This window comes from Oncorhynchus clarkii, chromosome 15, assembly GCF_045791955.1.
Source record: "Oncorhynchus clarkii lewisi isolate Uvic-CL-2024 chromosome 15, UVic_Ocla_1.0, whole genome shotgun sequence".
NCBI lineage: Eukaryota > Metazoa > Chordata > Actinopteri > Salmoniformes > Salmonidae > Oncorhynchus > Oncorhynchus clarkii.
Window position 1 is genome coordinate 16,133,289 of NC_092161.1, and position 20,404 is coordinate 16,153,692.

A 20,404-nucleotide genomic window follows, 5' to 3' on the forward strand; every position below is an offset into this window, starting at 1 on the left:
TACCTGGTTAAATAAAGGTGTTCTCCACTAGCCTACCTGGTTAAATAAAGGTGGATTAAAAAGTAAAAAGGAAAATGATGTGGTAATATTGAAGCAACATCTCAAGACATAAAGCTTGGTTGCAAATGGGTCTTCCAAATGGACAATAGCCCCAAGCATACTTCCAAAGTTGTGGCAAAATGGCTTAAGGACAACAAAGTCAAGGTATTGAATTGGCCATCACAAAGCCCTGACCTAAATCCTATAGAAAATTTGTGGGCAGAACTGAAAAAGCATGTGTGAGCAAGGAGGCCTACAAACCTGACTCAGTTACACCAGCTCTGTCAGGAGGAATGGGCAAAAATTCACCCAACTTATTATGGGAAACTTGTGGAAGGCAATTGAGTGTGTGTAAACTTCGGACCCACTAGAATGTGATGAAATATATCAAAGCTGAAATAAATCATTCTCTCTACTATTATTCTGACATTTCACATTCTTAAAATAAAGTGGTGATCCTAACTGACCTAAGACAGAATTTTTACTAAATGTCAGGAATTGTGAAAAAATGAGTTTAAATGTATTTGGCTAAGGTGTATGTAAACTTCTGACTTCAACTGTACATCTTAGTTAAGGGCAACTTGTCTGTCCTCTAGTTCTATCAAGCAGCGGTTGGAACCGAAACCATGTTCCAATCATTTGTTCTGAACAGAACCACTATTTTTTTTAGTTCCGTTCCAACCAAGGTACTTAAAATATATATCAGTGATTAGATTTCTACTTCCACAAAGGTTTAAAAATGTGCATCATTTCATGATAAAGTTATATTCTATTCAATAGGCGAGCTGAGGCAAGCACGGGAGAGGGGCGAGGTGGGCGATGGGGACGACAGTGTGGGTGCTGCCCCCCGGTCTCATACAGCAGCGGTGTGTGGGGGCCGGTTCGAGCATCGCCATGCCAGCCAGCAGCAGACCATTGCAGAGCAGAGGAAGCTCCTCAGGGAGCAACAGGAGCAGATCGCACGGCTCCAGGAGGAGCAGAGCATGATGGGACTGAGGCAGGAGGCCCAGACAGCCGCCCAGATCGCTGTCCCAGCATCCCCAAGGCCCAGAGGGATGACCTCTGACCCCAAAGAATCCAGGTTGGTCCCTCTTCACATTACCATGGGAACCCAGGTGAGGAGAAGAGGCGCACAGGTTGCCATTCTGGGGTGTGTCTGACCTTAGCCCAACGTTATACATCAGGTTAGGGCCAAGTAGGGCCTGTTTTTCCATCAATAACAAGGGTACAGGTAGGGCTCTAGCATCACTAAATTGATCACTAACATTTTGAAGCTGAGCCATTTGCGCCTGCTAGTCTTATCTGACTAAGATCATAACATGGTGTCACAAGTGCTTCAACCTCGTCAAATATACGACAGGAGAGATTATTTCACAAAGTTTAGTGTGATGAAAAGTAGCTTACAGCTCCACTGCTCTCTCATGTCTCATCATTGAGCAGAGCAGCCCAAGCAGAGCCGTTGCTATGGATACTCACCCACTCAGAGCCACCATGAGCAGAGTGGATACAGAGAAAGCAGTGTGCAGGGAGCGAGTGGGTGCAGGGCTGGTTGGGTCAGTCTGGTAAATTGGGAATAGAGTAGATCTATATTAGAGAGTGAATATTTAATGTGTGTTTCTGGGTGATATTCTGTGTTTCAGGGCTGGAAGAGTCGCTCGGGGGAACGATGGCCGTTTCTCGGCCTACAGGAAACCAGCTGTCCGTCAGCAATGTCATCATCCCACCGTCATGGGTCAGTCAGCACATTCACCTCCATGTTAAGCTCTGAGTAGAGCTAAACTACACACACACAGATAAATAGTTTCCAGATGGTTGATCACACAATGGTCTATGTTGTCGTGGAGAATAATAAGAAAGAGGATAAAATGTATTTCATATCCGTGAGTGGGATGTATTGTGCTGTAGATGTATAGAGCTGTAGCTAGCGTACATGGAGGAATAAAGAGTCTCTGTTACTCTGTTTGGCTGAAGTTTCCTATACATAGGAATAGAAGGGCCGTGGCGAGAGCAGGGGCAAGGCATGTAGATACTCTCACACACACACACACACACTCTGTCTCTTGCTCTGTCAAACACACATTCTCCTTTGGAACAATACACCACAAATGTACAGTGCATTCGGACGGTATTCAAACCCCTTGACTTTCCCCATATTTTATTACGTTACAGCCTTATTCTAAAATGTATTAAATTGTTTATTCCCCCCTCACTCTACACACAATACCCCATAATGAAAAAGCAAAAACAGGGTTTTAGACATTTTTGCATATTTCTTAAAAATACAAAACTGTACCAGTCAAAAGTTGAGACACACCTACTTATTCCAGGGTTTTTCTTTATTTTTCTTTCTTTATGAAATAACACACATGGAATCACGTAGTAAACAAATCTAAATATATTTTACATTTGAGATTCTTCAAAGTTTGCCTTGTTGACAGCTTTGTACTCCTGGCATTCTCTCAACCAGCTTCATTTGGAATGCTTTTCCAACCGTCTTGAAGGATCTAAAATATAAAATATATTTTGGTTACTACATGATTCCATGTGTTAATTCATAGCATTGATGTCTTCACTATTATTCTACAATGTAGGAAAAACCCTTGAATGAGTAGGTGTGTCCAAACTTTTCACTGATACTGTAATTATTCAGACCCTTTACTCAGTACTTTGTTGAAGCACCTTTGGCAGCGATTTCAGTCTCGAGCCTTCTTTGGTATGATGCTATAAGCTTGGCATACCTGTGTTTGGGGAGTTTCTCCATACCTCTCTGCAGATAATCTCAAGTTCTGTCAGGTTGGACAGGGAGCGTCACTGCTAAGCTTTTTTCAGGTTTCTCTAGAGATGTTTGATCGGGTTCAAGTCCGAGCTCTGTCTGGGCCACTCAAGGACATTCAGAGACTTGTCCCGAAGCCACTCCTGCGTTGTCTTGGCTGTGTGCTTAGGGTTGTTGGCCTGTTAAAAGATGAACCCTTGCCCCAGTCTGAGGTCCCAAGTGCTCTGGAGCAGGTTTTCATCAAGGATCTCTTTGTACCGTTCCCTCGAACCTGACCTGTCGCTGAAAAACATCCCCACAGTATAAAGCTGCCACCACCATGCTTCACCATAGGGATGGTGCCAGGTTTCCTCCAGACATGATGCTTGGCATTCAGGCCAAATAGTTCAATCTTGGTTTCATCAGACCAGAGAATCTTGTTTCTCATGGTCTGAGAGTCTTTAGGTGCCTTTTGGCAAACTCCAAGCGGGCTGACATGTGCTTTTAACTGAGGAGTGGCTTCCGTCTGGCCACTCTACAATAAAGGCCTGATTGGTGGAGTGCTGCAGAAATAGTTGTCATTCTGGACAGTTCTCCCATCTCCACAAAGGAACTCTGTAGGTCTGTCAGAGTGACCAACGGGTTCTTGGTCACCTCCCTGACCAAGGCCCTTCTCCCCTGATTGCTCAGTTTGGCCGGGCGGCCAGCTCTAGGAAGAGTCTTGCTTTTTCCAAACTTCTTCCATTTAAGAATGAGGGAGGCCGGTGTGTTCTTGGGGACCTTCAATGCTGCAGAAATGTTTTGGTATCCTTCCCCAATCTGTGCCTCGACACAATCCTGTCTCGGAGCTCTACGGGCAATTCCTTCAACCTCATGGCTTGGTTTTTTCTCTGACATGCACTGTCAACTGTGTGGCCTTATATAGACAGGTGTGTGCCTTTCCATTTAATTGAATTTACCACAGGTGGACTCCCAATTAATTTGTAGAAACATCTCAAAGATGATCAATAGTGTCACACCCTGACCTTAGTTATCTATGTTTTATGTATTATTTTGGTCAGGTCAGGGTGTGACGAGGGTGGGTGTGTTTTTTGTCTTATCTAGGGGTTTTTCTATATCTATGGGGTTTTTGTATGTCTAGGTATATGTAGGTCTATGGTGGCCTGAATTGGTTCCCAATCAGAGACAGCTGTTTATCATTGTCTCTGATTGGTGATCCTATTTATGTTGTTTCTATTTTGGTTTGGTGGGTTATTGTCTATGTGAAGTTGCCTGTCAGCACTGGTGTTATATAGTTTCACGTTCGTTTTGTTTCTTTGTTAGTTTGTTTAGTGTTTATTCGTTAACTAAAAGAAGAATGTATGCTTATCACGCTGTGCCTTGGTCTCATCAATATGACGAACGTGACAGAATAACCCACCAAACCAGGACCAAGCAGCGTGTGAATGAGGAGCGGACATCCTGGGCCTGGGAGAAAGATGAGTGGAGGACATCCTGGACCTGGGAGGAGGTAATGGCAGGGGACAAGACCCTTCCATGGAAGCAGGTGGAGATAGCACCGGAGGAAAGGCGACGATACGAGGAGTCAAGGCGACCACAGAAACCCCAATAAAACATTTTTTTGGGGGGGCACATGGAGCAGTCGACGGAGCCGAGGAGTAAACCAGAGCCAGTCTGGGAGAAGGAGGAGGATTCGGAGAAAATGGAAAGGAGGAGGATTCGTAACAAATGGAACAGGATGCACCTGAGCTCAGTTTCGAGTTTCATTGCAAAGTGTCTGACTACTTATATAAATAATGTATCCGTTTTTTTTTATTTTTAATACATTTGCAGACATTTCTAAAAACCTGTTTTCGCTTTGTCATTATGGGGCACCATGTGTAGATTGTGGGAAAAATAATTTAATCAATAAGGCGTAACAAAATGTACAAAAAGTCATGGGGTCTGAATACTTTCCGAATGCACTGTATGTACATTAGAAAAAAAGATCTAGAACCAAAAAGGGTTCTTTGGCTGTCTCCATAGGAGAACCCTTTGAAGAACCCCTTTTGGTTTCAGGTAGGACCCTTTCCAAAGAGGGTTCTACAGTATATGGAACCCAAAATAGTTCTACCTGGAACCAAAAAGGTTCTCCTATTGGTCTCTCTCTGCCCTTCTTAGCCATGGAGGAACGTGCTCGTCAGCGAGCGGAGCGCAGGAGGGAGGTGGAGGAGCTGAAGAGAAAGAAGGAGGAGGAGAGGCTGGTGAGAAATGTTTAGGCCAGTGGGGGATATGGAATAGTTTGGTGTTGTTCAGATAGGTCAATAGAGGCTGGGAATTAGAGAGGCTATTGAAGTATATATAAAGTTATTGGGGACAATTAAACTGTTTGCAGGGGAGTGTGTGTGCAGTCCATTGGAGAGAGTCTGGGGCAGTGTGCTAGGAAGCATTACATTCAACTTTCTTCTCTTCTCAGGCCCAGCTGAAAACAGCAGTGAAGGAGAGGCAGAGGGAGGAGGAGGATGAGAAACGTAGAGCAGTGGAAAGGAGGAGGGAGGAGAAGAGACAAGAGAGAGAGGTGACGCAATGTTTACAGTGGAACTGTACTGGGGACAACTTTCAAGTTGAAAGGCGTATTTGAAAAAAAGCTTCCACTTCACAGAGTGTATTTAGGACTTTAGATCCTAGATCAGCACTCCTACTCTGTGACGCTTGATACATACGGACCCAGATATTATTTCTTGCCATCACAGAAACACATACTGAACAAAAATATAAATGCAACATCTAAAGGGTTGGTCCCATGTTACATGAGCTGAAATAAAAGGTCCCAAAAAGCTTTTCTCTAAAATGTTTTGCACAAATGTGTTTACATCTCTGTTAGTGAGCATTTCTCCTCTGCCAAGATAATTCATCCACCTAACAGGTGTGGCATATCAAGAAGCTGATTATACAGCATAATCATTACAAAGGTGCACCTTGTGCTGGGGACAATAAAAGGCCACTTTAAAATGTGCAGTTTTGTCACACAATGCCAGAGATGTCTCAAGTTTTGAGGGAGTGTGCAATTGGCATGCTGACTGCAGGAAGGTCTTCCAGAGCTGTTGCCAGATACAGTGCCTTGCGAAAGTATTCGGCCCCCTTGAACTTTGCGACCTTTTGCCACATTTCAGGCTTCAAACATAAAGATATAAAACTGTATTTTTTTGTGAAGAATCAACAACAAGTGGGACACAATCATGAAGTGGAACGACATTTATTGGATATTTCAAACTTTTTTAACAAATCAAAAACTGAAAAATTGGGCGTGCAAAATTATTCAGCCCCTTTACTTTCAGTGCAGCAAACTCTCTCCAGAAGTTCAGTGAGGATCTCTGAATGATCCAATGTTGACCTAAATGACTAATGATGATAAATACAATCCACCTGTGTGTAATCAAGTCTCCGTATAAATGCACCTGCACTGTGATAGTCTCAGAGGTCCGTTAAAAGCGCAGAGCGCACCGTGAAGAACAAGGAACACACCAGGCAGGTCCGAGATACTGTTGTGAAGAAGTTTAAAGCCGGATTTGGATACAAAAGGATTTCCCAAGCTTTAAACATCCCAAGGAGCACTGTGCAAGTGATAATATTGAAATGGAAGGAGTATCAGACCACTGCAAATCTACCAAGACCTGGCCGTCCCTCTAAACTTTCAGCTCATACAAGGAGAAGACTGATCAGAGATGCAGCCAAGAGGCCCATGATCACTCTGGATGAACTGCAGAGATCTACAGCTGAGGTGGGCGACTCTGTCCATAGGACAACAATCAGTCGTATATTGCACAAATCTGGCCTTTATGGAAGAGTGGCAAGAAGAAAGCCATTTCTTAAAGATATCCATAAAAAGTGTTGTTTAAAGTTTGCCACAAGCCACCTGGGAGACACACCAAACATGTGGAAGAAGGTGCTCTGGTCAGATGAAACCAAAATTGAACTTTTTGGCAACAATGCAAAACGTTATGTTTGGCGTAAAAGCAACACAGCTGAACACACCATCCCCACTGTCAAACATGGTGGTGGCAGCATCATGGTTTGGGCCTGCTTTTCTTCAGCAGGGACAGGGAAGATGGTTAAAATTGATGGGAAGATGGATGGAGCCAAATACAGGACCATTCTGGAACCTGATGGAGTCTGCAAAAGACCTGAGACTGGGACGGAGATTTGTCTTCCAACAAGACAATGATCCAAAACATAAAGCAAAATCTACAATGGAATGGTTCAAAAATAAACATATCCAGGTGTTAGAATGGCCAAGTCAAAGTCCAGACCTGAATCTAATCGAGAATCTGTGGAAAGAACTGAAAACTGCTGTTCACAAATTTTGCATGCCCAATTTTTCAGTTTTTGATTTGTTAAAAAAGTTTGAAATATCCAATAAATGTCGTTCCACTTCATGATTGTGTCCCACTTGTTGTTGATTCTTCACAAAAAAATACAGTTTTATATCTTTATGTTTGAAGCCTGAAATGTGGCAAAAGGTCGCAAAGTTCAAGGGGGCCGAATACTTTCGCAAGGCACTGTAATTGAATGTTAATTTCTCTACCATAAGCTGCCTCCAACATCGTTTTAGAGAATTTGGCAGTATGGCCTCACAACCACAGACCACGTGTAACCACGCCAGCCCAGGACCTCCACATCCAGCTTCTTCACTTGCGGGATCGTATGGTAGCAGCCACCCAGACAGCTGATGAAACTGAGGACTATTTCTGTCTGTTGTAAAACCCTTTTGTGGGGAAAAACCTCATTCTGATTGGCTGGGCCTGGCTCCCCGATGGGTGGGCCTGGTTTGAGTAGTCATGTGAAATCCAAAGATAAGGGCCTAATGAATTTATTTCAATTGACTGATTTCCTTAAATGAACTCTTACTCACTAAAATCATAGAAATGTTTGCATTTTATATTTTTGTTCAGTATATATGCACATAGATGTCATTAACACGAATGCAATACATAATAATAACATAATATAACATTACACTTAAACGTCTGTCCCTTTTAATAGCTGGTCAACGGCACACATTTGAGCAAATAAACACCGGGTCTTTATTTTATTTTAAATGAATTGTTTACGAGGATACCATGAATTGTTTGAGGTTTAATGTTTGATTTGTTATATTAAATCATTTAGCAATGACTTGAGAGAGGAGAAAGAGAAAAAAAAAGGAATCCTCAGTTTTTAATCGCCAGTAAGAAACTGCAAGCCATTGGCTGCTAACAGCTGAGAACTGCCAAGCACAAAAACAGTCAACAATTTAGGGAGAACAGACCCACAGAAATCATCCAATCAAGCCCTCTAGTGGTGAAAGTAATATCTGTCAAATGCAGTCAGATGAGAGTAATTATTCTGTCAAGGAAAATAAATAAAAAATTCCCGAAACAAAGCCATAAAAGACAAAAGAAATGTGACAGTAACCACATTTCCATCCAGTCTTTATGCAAGTCATAACGTATACATTTAGAATAAAAATCACAACAGCTGTGATGAAACAGGAGGTTTCAGTACAATGTTGTAAATGCAGACAGAAGACCAGAGTAGGCACATTTGCTATTTAACGTAACAGTTTTTGTGACAACTATCGCTAGAGTTGAAAATGCAATGGAAACACATTGAACATTCCATTTTTATTCCTTTAGATCTGTAGTGATGTTTTGATGGTAGCTGTTCAAAGCATTGATGCAATGGTTGGTCAATGTTATGTGTGATAATGTTGGCCTTACATTACACTGACACAGCTTGATGGTCAGATCTAACTAGACATTTAGAAGCTCTTGAAAAGGTGGGTCTTAGTTCTGATACTAGCAGCTTAATCACAAACATAAAACAGAACCATGTGTACATAAAGCAGCTACACATTAACACAGTAAGTACCTGTGAGTGTGTGTGTGTGTGTGTGTGTGTGTGTGTGTATGTGTCTGACTATGTGTGTGTCTGACTGTGTGTCTGACTGTGTGTGTGTGTCTGACTGTGTGTGTGTGTGTGTGTGTGTCTGACTGTGTGTGTCTGTGTGTGTGTATGTGTCTGACTATGTGTGTCTGACTGTGTGTCTGACTGTGTGTGTGTGTGTCTGACTGTGTGTGTGTGTGTGTGTGTGTGTGTGTCTGACTGTGTGTGTGTGTGTGTCTGACTGTGTGTGTGTGTGTGTCTGACTGTGTGTGTGTGTGTATTCAGAGGGAGCAGGAGAAACAGTGGAGGTTGGAGCGAGACCAGCAGCTCCAGACCCAGGCCCAGCAACACTACCACAGAACTCTTTTACTACGGCGAGGCCTGGAGCCATGGAAACGCCTAGTCGCCCAGAGCCAAGCCAACACTCAGGTAATCACTGGCGCTGTCGGCCTCGACCAATCAACTGGCCCCATGCAGGGTCTGCACAGAGAGACTCAACACACACTCACACACTCTCCCCTAGAGTAACATAGCTCAGGACAGCCAATCAAACACAGCAGACACCATATTGTATTCGCTGATGGGAGTCCATCGTATCCGATGATGACTTCCATTTCAGAGTTAACAGTGAAGTCTTTGGTGGCTGTAGAGTCCAATCTGAGATCCACACACTTTATTGCAGCATGTCCAGCATGTGCAGTCTGTGTTGGTGGGGACAGGCATGGTAGTATGTCTCATTCTGTGTTGGTGGGGACAGGCATGGTAGTATGTCTCAGTCTGTGTGTCTCAGTCTGTGTTGGTGGGGACAGGCATGGTAGTATGTCTCAGTCTGTGTTGGTGGGGACAGGCATGGTAGTATGTCTCAGTCTGTGTGTCTCAGTCTGTGTTGGTGGGGACAGGCATGGTAGTATGTCTCAGTCTGTATGTCTCAGTCTGTGTTGGTGGGGACAGGCATGGTAGTATGTCTCAGTCTGTATGTCTCATTCTGTGTTGGTGGGGACAGGCATGGTAGTATGTCTCAGTCTGTATGTCTCATTCTGTGTTGGTGGGGACAGGCATGGTAGTATGTCTCAGTCTGTGTTGGTGGGGACAGGCATGGTAGTATGTCTCAGTCTGTATGTCTGTGTTGGCGGGGGCAGGCATGGCTGTATGTGTGTTGGTGGGGACAGGCATGGCTGTATGTCTCAGTCTGTATGTGTGTTGGTGGGGACAGGCATGGCTGTCCATGGAGACCTCTGAGCTCAGAAGAGGCTCAGTCTCCCTCAGCCTTTCAGCTCAGAAGAGGCTCAGTCTCCCTCAGCCTTTCAGCTCAGAAGAGGCTCAGTCTCCCTCAGCCTTTCAGCTCAGAAGAGGCTCAGTCTCCCTCAGCCTTTCAGCGAGAGAGTGATGGAACTCGTCCATTTCTGGAGATTTCTCAAGCCGGGTACAGTGCAGATGCCTCTTACTGCAGGTGTTGTGGGGGGGGACGTATTATCAGTGTCATCTGTCCAGCATTCTGCACCCCTCATGGTAGTTGTCAGCAGGACGTCATTAATGCCAGAACGTCTCACTATGATGTAGTCAATCAGGGGCCAGTGTTTGGAGCGTGGGGGCATCCATGATGTTTTATATTTGTTCTTCTGTTGGAACAAGGTGTCAGGGATGATGAGATCGTGCTCGGCACATAGTTAGCAGTGTCATGCCGTTCTTATTGACCTGGCCAACACCATGCCTACCCAGAACTCCATATCCTGTTGTTTTGTCTCATCCTATTATTGAAGTCACCCAGCAGAAAGGTCTTGTCATTCCTGGGGATGCGCTGAAGGGCCTCGTCTGGTGACAGTCCTTTGATGTATTCGCAGCTGCACTCAAATACACTCATGTAAGGGCCTCCCAGGTGGCGCAGTGGTTAAGGGCGCTGTACTGCAGCGCCAGCTGTGCCACCAGAGACTCTGGGTTCGCGCCCAGGCTCTGTCTCAACCGGCCGCGACCGGGAGGTCCGTGGGGCGACGCACAATTGGCCTAGCGTCGTCCGGGTTAGGGAGGGCTTGGTCGGTAGGGATATCCTTGTCTCATCGCGCACCAGCAACTCCTGTGGCGGGCCGGGCGCAGTGCACGCTAACCAAGGTTGCCAGGTGCACGGTGTTTCCTCCGACACATTGGTGCGGGCTGGCTTTCGGGTTGGATGCGCACTGTTAAGAAGCAGTTGGTTGGGTTGTGTATCGGAGGACGCATAACTTTCAACCTTCGTCTCTCCCGCGATGAGACAAGATAGTAGCTACAAAAAAAATAAAAAATTGGATACCACGAAATTGGGGAGAAAAAGGAGTAAAATTTAAAAAAATAAAATAAAATACACTCATGTATTCACAGCTACACACATGTATTCACAGCTACACTCAAATACACTCATGTATTCACAGCTACACTCAAATACACAAACAGACTATCTAAACAACTACAGGTTTTAAAGGTGTGATTCAGATACCAACAAACCCTCACATAATTCCAATGGAAATATGGCACACACACACAACATCTTAAACCAAATGCACATACACCCAGACATCACGCTCAGAGCTGGAATTATGTTTACAGTATTCTGTTTATGAGCACCTGCTTGATGGTATTAAACACATAGTTTACATGTGCTTGATGCCATTCCATTCACTCCCTTCTGGCCATTATTATGAGATGTCCTCCCCTCAGCAGAATCCTGTGCTCAGCAACATGTTCACTTCCAATTTACTGTATACAATCTTGAGCAGCTGAACAGCTCGTTTAATATCCCATGTTCTATTCTTCTACTGGTTTACCTGGACTCCCAACAACTTACCTGGACTCCCAACAACTTACCTGGACTCCCAACAACTTACCTGGACTCCCAACAACTTACCTGGACTCCCAACAACTTACCTGGACTCCCAACAACTTACCTGGACTCCCAACAACTTACCTGGACTCCCAACAACTTACCTGGACTCCCAACAACTTACCTGGACGCCCAACAACTTACCTGGACTCCCAACAACTTACCTGGACTCCCAACAACTTACCTGGACTCCCAACAACTTACCTGGACTCCCAACAACTTACCTGGACTCCCAACAACCTACCTGGACTCCCAACAACCTACCTGGACTCCCAACAACCTACCTGGACTCCCAACAACTTACCTGGACTCCCAACAACTTACCTGGACTCCCAACAACTTACCTGGACTCCCAACAACTTACCTGGACTCCCAACAACTTACCTGGACGCCCAACAACTTACCTGGACTCCCAACAACTTACCTGGACTCCCAACAACTTACCTGGACTCCCAACAACTTACCTGGACTCCCAACAACTTACCTGGACTCCCAACAACTTACCTGGACTCCCAACAACTTACCTGGACTCCCAACAACTTACCTGGACTCCCAACAACCTACCTGGACTCCCAACAACTTACCTGGACTCCCAACAACCTACCTGGACTCCCAACAACTTACCTGGACTCCCAACAACCTACCTGGACTCCCAACAACTTACCTGGACTCCCAACAACCTACCTGGACTCCCAACAACCTACCTGGACTCCCAACAACTTACCTGGACTCCCAACAACCTACCTGGACTCCCAACAACCTACCTGGACTCCCAACAACTTACCTGGACTCCCAACAACTCTATTCTCTTTATTTACCAGTGGTCAAAGTCCTATCTTCTTTAAAGACCATGAGTTGGAAATAAATGTCAAATTGTACTGTCAATTTCTCAATATATGTTCACCATGTCCGCCTCAATGGCATGCAGGTTCCTTATCCTTTTGTACCATGCCATTGTTTGTTACCTGTGAATAGGTGTGCATGCATACGCAGTATTCTTTTCATTCCCTTCCAGCTGGCCAGGGCTCATCACAGGCAGTCCCTCCTGAGACGGTGCACGCTGTCCTGGCAGCAGGTAGCAGGCGAGTCCCTGGCTCTGAAATGGGCCTCTGCCGACCAACTGCATCAACACATCCTGCTACGGAGGAGCCTGGGCAACTGGAAAAGGGTGAGTCTATGAACACCACACACACACACACACACACACACACACACACACACATAATTTAGCAGACGTGCTTGTCCAGAGCGACTTACAGTGAGTGCATTCATCTTAAGTAGCTAGGTCGGAAAACCACATTTCAGTCATAGTAAGTAAATGTTTCCTCAATAACGTAGCTATCAACAAAGTCAGAACTAGTAAGGGGGAAGAGAGTCAAGTGTGAGTGTTAGTTTACGGAAGTTTCTTGGGTGGGTTTTCAGGGGGGTGCAGTGGGATTATTTAAGATACTCTTTAAGAGGTAGGGGTTTCAGATGTTTTATGAAGATGGGCAGGGATTTATGAAGCTGGTTCTACCATTGGGGTGCCAGGAGAGAGAAGAACTTGGACTGCGCTGAGCGGGAGCGGTCCTCCCGTAGGGGTGGGAGGGCCAAGAGACCTGAGGTGACAGAACAGAGTACTTGGGTTGGGGTGTAGGGTTTGAGCATAGCCTGAAGGTAGGAAGGTGCAGTTCCTCTTGCTGTTCTGCAGGTAAGCACCATGGTCTTGTAGTGGATGCGAGCTTCAACTGGAAGTCAGTGGAGTGTGTGGAGGAGCGGGCTGACATGAGAGAACTTGGGAAGGTTGAACACCAGGTGTGATGCAGCGTTTTGCAGGGGTTTAATGGCACAAGTGGGGAGCCCAGCCAACAGTGAGTTGCAGTAGTCCAGACGAGAGATGACAAGTGCCTGGATTAGGACCTGCACTGCTTCCTGTGTGAGGTAGGGTTGTACTCTACAGATGTTGTAGAGCATGAACCTGCAGGAGCGAGTCACAGCGTTGGTGTTTGCAGAGAACAACAGGGTGTTGTCCAGGGTCAAGCCAAGGTTTTTTGCACTCCGAGAGGGGGACACTGTGGAGTTGTCAACCGTGATGGAGAGGTCTTGGAGCAGGCAGGCCTTCCCCGGGAGGAAGAGCAGCTCCGTTGAGTTTGAGGTGATGATGCCGAGATATCTGCCAGGCACGCAGAGATGCGTGTCAGAAGCAAGGTGGAAAATGAACACACGCCAAATGTGGGTAGAGTTTGTCATTGGTGGGTAAGAATGTCTATTTCACCAGCCATGTTGGTGGGTGGTTACAGAGAATTTGGGAAGCGTTTTTTTTTCAATCCAAAGCCCACATGTAGAAGTTGGTCCAATTGACCTGAAAGGCTACTAAAGTGTGACTTTTATATTCACACGCTAGGTTGTTCAATGTTAGAGTCTGCGACAACGGTCTGCTGCTAGGAAGACGTCGCAGTCTGAGATGTTTTCATCACAGACAAACAAGTGACCAAGTTACCACGGCAATGGCCCATCACTTAAAGTGGCAGCTGAACAAACATTTGTCTCACCTAATGATTAAGCAATACCCCATTACTTCTTACTAGTAATACATTTGTTTTAGAAACATTGGCTGGTTGACCAAAAAGTTAATTTTAGTGAAGGAGAAAAGTAGTTGAGTGTCATCCGCATAACATTGATAGGATATATAATGTGAGGAGGATATGACGGAGCCTAGTGACTTGGTGTAGAGAGAAGAGGAGAGGGTCTAGAACCGAGCCCTGGGGGACACCGGTAGTGGGAGTGTGTGGTGCAGACACAGATCCTCTCCACGTCACCTGGTAGGAACGGTCTGCCAGGTAGGATGCAGAGCCTGAGATGCCCAGTTGTGAGAAGGCGGAGAGGAGGATCTGATGGTTCAGAGGGTCAAAGGCAGCGGATAGATCTAGGAGGATGAAAACAGAGGAGAGAAAGTCCGCTTTGGCAGTGCGGATGGCCTCCGTGACACAGAGAAGAGGAGTCTTGAAGATCTCCAGAGATGGTCTGGGATGGGGTCGAGCTGGCATTTCGGACGGCCAGACCTCACTAGTCACAGTATTTCATCTGGAGAGAGGGGAGAAAGAGGTCAAGGCGTAGGGTAGTTCTGTGTGAGTGGGACCAGTGGACTCAATAGGCTGAGTGAATGATGAGCGGATGTCGTCAACCTTCTTTTCAAAGTGGTCAGCTGCAGAGAGGGAGGGGTGGGGGGTGGAAGATTAAGGAGAGAGAAGGTAGATAAGAGTTTCCTAAGGTTAGAGGCAGAAGCTTTACATTTAGTGATAGAAAGTGGCTTTAGCAGCAGATACAGAAGAAGAGAAGGTAGAGGGGAGGGGTGTTTCCATTCGATCAGTAGGCAAACAGCCTCTAGTATAGATGAGGTCAAGCGTATTGCCTGCCTTGTGAGTTTGAGGGGACTGGGAAAGGGTGAGGTCAAAAGAGGCAAGGAGGGGAAAGAAACAGGTGGAAATAAATTAATCGAAGCCAGACATTGGGAGGTTGAAGTCGCCCAATAAGAGCGGTGAGCCCATTGTCAGGAAATGAGCTTATCAAGGTGTCAAGCTCATTGAGGAATTCTCTAAGGGCACCTGATGGGTGATCGAGTAGCTGGACAAGTGAAGAAATGGACAGGTGAGTGAGTGAGGGAGAAAAGAGAAAATCTCCACTTAGGAAAAATGAGTAGCCCTGTGCCATCACCACGACAACCAGATGGTCTCGGACTATGCGAGAACAAGTAGTCAGATGAAGAGAGAGAAGCTGGAGTAGTAGTATTCTCTGGGATGATCCAGGTCTATGTCTGGGTCAATAAGGGCAGCATAGACTAAGATGAACACAGCGTTCTTGACCGCAGATAAGCAGGTCCAAACCCTGCCGAAGACAAGGAATTCCTCATGGGTTGTGTGCGCAGGGTACACTAAATTAGAAGGGCTGCAGCCAAGGGGTGGGGAGAGTCTGTAAAACCTACAGGGAGAGGAGTGAACAGGCATATTAAAACACACAGTTGACAAAGCTACAAAAGAGCAGAATTAACTATTCTGAAAATAACTAGGTAAGATACTGTTGCAGGAATTAAATTCCTCTGTTTTAATACCCAATTAAAATCAAACACTCTGTCAATTCATAAGGATTTGTATGACCCTTCTTTGTATAAAATGGACAGAAGCCCAATCTTAGTCAACCAGCAGCTTTTATTCACGAGAGTACTGCTCATTACACATTTTACCACAGGTTATAAACTGAAAATGACATCATTAGTTTCAGTACCAGCCCGCGTCATCTCCGCTCTAGTACAATGGCTGTATGGTTCTCACATGTCTCTCCCTATTAAGATAATATATGACTGAGCCAAGGTCAGCTAGTGTAGATAAGCCTTCTAGCCAGACTGGCTATAAGTTCATTCATGTCTACCATGGTACAGACAGTCATTGTTCTAATTCTTGATTATATTTACACACATTATAATTCAGTACTAGGATTAAAAAGAACATTCATACATATACAGTAACATAATAGTATTCTGATTAGTCAGTCCTGATTTGAAATGTATACATAATTAGTCATCATTGATAAAAATTCCATTAACAGATACTCAAGTAAGAGTAGAGCCTTTCTTTCCTTCCTCGAACAACACCACAGAACAGTCTTTTTTAATTGAACCTTTATTTAACTAGGCAAGTCCGTTATGAACAAATTCTTATTTACAATGACGGCCTACACTGGCCAAACCCGGACAACGCTGGTCCAATTGTATGCCGCCCTATGGGACTCCCAATCATGGCCGGTTGTGATACAGCCTGGATTGTTTTGGCTGCAGTCTTAGTTTTGGCCATGAGACTGCCACTGACATGACCGCCGCTGACACGACCACTGCTGACAAACCAGGGAAGACTGAAGAACTAACACTAACTGCTGATTGCCTTGCAGAGGAGAAACCTCTCCCCCTCCAATACAGCCACTGATTACCAAAACAACAGTCACAAATTGCCCTGCCCCTTCATCCTGGTTGATGTGTCAACAATCATCTGCTAGTTATGAGCAGTGAGTAGTTCACACACCAAGTAGGCTACTGGGGAGAGGCAGCACCTAAAGTAGATGGCCCTAGCTAGCTAACCAGTACTAGACAACAGATGAAGACAAAAATGATACCTATCCCTCCTGGAGATATCAGGCGTTCTCTAGCGATACATAGAAGCACACTAACTCTCACACAAATAGAGACTGAGGCATACAAATGGCCACTCTGTAATTTTTCCAACATAAATACATTATAATACTGATCTCAGTTTAATAGTGACGCGGTGGGCAGTCTTTGGTATATCAGTCCCTATTGATATAGACATTCCTGTGTACTGTATCCAGACCTGACCCCTTATCCACCCCTGACCCGTTATCCACGCCTGACCCCTTATTCACCCCTGACCCCTTATTCACCCCTGACCCCTTATCCAGACCTGACCCGTTATCCAGACCTGACCCCTTATCCACCCCTGACCCGTTATCCACGCCTGACCCCTTATTCACCCCTGACCCTATTCACCCCTGACCCCTTATCCACGCCTGACCCCTTATCCACCCCTGACCCCTTATCCAGACCTGACCCGTTATCCACCCCTGACCCGTTATCCTTTGTCTTTGTGGGCTATACTCAGCCTTGTCTCAGGATGGTAAGTTGGTGGTTGAAGATATCCCTCTAGTGTTGTGGGGGCTGTGCTTTGGCAAAGTGGGTGGGGTTATATCCTTCCTGTTTGGCCCTGTCCGGGGGTGTCCTCGGATGGGGCCACAGTGTCTCCTGACCCCTCCTGTCTCAGCCTCCAGTATTTATGCTGCAATAGTTTATGTGTCGGGGGGCTAGGGTCAGTTTGTTATATCTGGAGTACTTCTCCTGTCCTATTCGGTGTCCTGTGTGAATCTAAGTGTGCGTTCTCTAATTCTCTCCTTCTCTCTTTCTCTCTCTCGGAGGACCTGAGCCCTAGGACCATGCCCCAGGAATACCTGACATGATGACTCCTTGCTGTCCCCAGTCCACCTGACTGTGCTGCTGCTCCAGTTTCAACTATTCTGCCTTATTATTATTCGACCATGCTGGTCATTTATGAACATTTGAACATCTTGACCATGTTTTGTCATAATCTCCACCCGGCACAGCCAGAAGAGGACTGGCCACCCCACATAGCCTGGTTCCTCTCTAGGTTTCTTCCTAGGTTTTGGCCTTTCTAGGGAGTTTTTCCTAGCCACCGTGCTTCTACACCTGCATTGCTTGCTGTTTGGGGTTTTAGGCTGGGTTTCTGTACAGCACTTTGAGATATCAGCTGATGTACGAAGGGCTATATAAATAAATTTGATTCGATTTATCCAGACCTGACCCGTTATCCACCCCTGACCCGTTATCCAGACCTGACCCCTTATCCACCCCTGACCCGTTATCCAGACCTGACCCCTTATCCACCCCTGACCCGTTATCCAGACCTGACCCGTTATCCACCCCTGACCCGTTATCCAGACCTGACCCGTTATCCACCCCTGACCCGTTATCCAGACCTGACCCGTTATCCACGCCTGACCCCTTGTCCACCCATGACCCCTTATTCACCCCTGACCCGTTCTGTTTTACATGTTCTGGCTCAGCTGAAGGATCACTGCATGGTTCTGGAGGGGCGGGCCGAGCGGTTCTGGCGCACGCATACTCTGAAGAGGGCTCTGATTGGACTGCTAGATCACGTGACCCAGGAGAGGATGGCAGATTGGGATCGGGAGCAGCAGGCTCAGGAACACAGTACCAGGTGGGTGTGTTTACCTGGGCCTTTACTGCCTGTACCAATAACACCTGTCCTAGAAACATGACACCTGTCCTAGCCACCTGATCCTGCTGTGTAAGATGCAGACATGCTCCATATGTAGGACCTGACTGTATAATCGCTTGTTGTTGTAAGGGATTTCTAAGTTGTTCTGTTTGCTTCTCTCTGTCCCCTCTCTGTCCTGTGTGTGCATGTCTGTCTGTCCCTCTTGGTTTGTCCCCTCTCCTTCCTTGTCCCAGGCGGGTGGTGCGGAGCTGTTTCCAAGCCTGGAGACGGTATCCGGGGTGGCTGCGTGAGGAGAGAGGGAGGGAGACCAGGAGGGAGCAGCTGAGACGCCGAGTGGCAGAGGTCCTCCCTGACTTCTGCTCTTCTCCTCTGGACTGTACCTGGGAACAAGGCCCTCTGTGACCCACAGAACACACACATGTACAGTAGACATACGTACAGTACACTCACAGACAGGCAGGCAGGCAGAGAATACTTGCATAGAGGATAAATCAGTGGATAGGACCCAAAGCAGATGATTAAGTTGCTGCTGTAACAAGCACACACATACCAGCTGTTGGTCTACCTTCATTACCTGAGAAAGGTGGATACAACTTTTAATGAAGACAGTTTGGAAACTTTTGTAACAGCAATGACTCATTTAAAATTGCAGTTAAAATTCAGGTTATTTAATATTTTTGAAGTCACAGTTTGATGCAGTTTGACAAGAGCTTGAAGCCATACAAAATAAAAAGCATTATGTTATTCATATCACCATAAACGATTCTCACTGTGGGTAGTCTGTCGAAGTTGTTCTCCCACAACTCTGTGCTTTTGTTGTTTTATTCTCTTAAGTCCTGTGTAGCTCAGTTGGTAGAGCATGGTGCTTTCAGCTGAGCCAGAACATGGAAAAGGGCTTTGGGCCAGTAACTGAAAGGTTGCTGGTTTGAATCCCTGTGCTGACTAGGTGAAAAATCCATGTTACCTTGAGCAAGGCACTTTATCCTAATTGCTTCTGTAAGCAAATGACTAAAATGTAAATGTGATGTTTAATGCAACAACACTTCATCTACAGAGATGTATCAACACGATGCGGTTTGATAAATACCCATAACCTGTTTTCTTCTGAAGCTCACAGCAACTGTTGCACATAAAAATAACATATAGTGACAACAGCTGTTCCTTTCTTGAGGAGTGTTAATCAGTGTTGAAAGGAACGTCTAGGGCTTCGTTTTATTTTGGTCATGTGGTTTGGTCACCTCTCCCTTCAAAGGCACTTCAACTGAGGAAGGAGAGAGCGAGAGAATGGTAGAAAGAGATTGCGCGGGGAAAATTAAGAGAGAGAGGGAGCGTGAGACAGATCGATGGAGAGATAGAGATGGATGAAAGGTGCACGGAGCAATTGCAGCACTAGAATGGGAGGAAAGGTCAGGGAGAGAGAGAGAGGAGGGGTAGAGATGGTGAGATTTGATTGAGGCTGTCAGTCAGTAAAGTTAACAGAAGTGGTTGTGTGTTATTGTAGCCTATGGTTCAGCTCAGGGACGGTATTGTGGGGGGCGCTACTTCACAACAGAACCGATCACTGTGACACCTTAACAAAGGCTTGTGATTTCAGACTGGCTCGGCCTCCCTCCCAGTCCCAGACAGAATAGGGAAGGAGAGGACAGAAGAACTGACTGGGGAGAACAGAAAGACATAATAGATAGGGAGGGGACATACAGACAGACAAGGTAGAAGACTGATTAACAGGAGAGAGGGAGATGTCTTTACAGTCTGAGGTGTGGAGATATGATGCCACCTGGTGGTGAAAGATAATACAGCAGCCACATCCTCCAACTCTTGTCAATATTTATTTTCATTTATTTAACCAGTTAAGAACAAATTCTTATTTACAACGGTGGGCCAATTGTGCGCCGCCCTATGGGACTCTCGATCATGGCCGGTTGTAATACTCTATATCACAGAGTAGGGTGAAGTTGACCCCCCCCTCTCTCCCCAGACTGATCTACGGTCAGTTTTATGTACTTCCCCCTAACGGTTAAAGTCAGATTGTATGAGGGTAAAAGATGACTCTAGATCTGT

General features: G+C 45.7%; 1 protein-coding gene across 1 annotated transcript in view; it reads left to right on the forward strand.

The window, feature by feature from the left end:
* Positions 1-18,745, forward strand: part of LOC139366803 (coiled-coil domain-containing protein 191-like) — a 34,699-nt gene extending 15,954 nt beyond the window's left edge. Inside the window, exons 11-18 of the mRNA XM_071104507.1 lie at positions 820-1,120; positions 1,680-1,771; positions 4,952-5,034; positions 5,247-5,348; positions 8,981-9,124; positions 12,562-12,714; positions 18,168-18,322; positions 18,577-18,745. Of these exons, the coding sequence (XP_070960608.1) occupies positions 820-1,120; positions 1,680-1,771; positions 4,952-5,034; positions 5,247-5,348; positions 8,981-9,124; positions 12,562-12,714; positions 18,168-18,322; positions 18,577-18,745 (1,199 nt within the window). The remainder of the gene's footprint in view (positions 1-819; positions 1,121-1,679; positions 1,772-4,951; positions 5,035-5,246; positions 5,349-8,980; positions 9,125-12,561; positions 12,715-18,167; positions 18,323-18,576) is intronic.
* Positions 18,746-20,404: the final 1,659 nt, after the last annotated feature.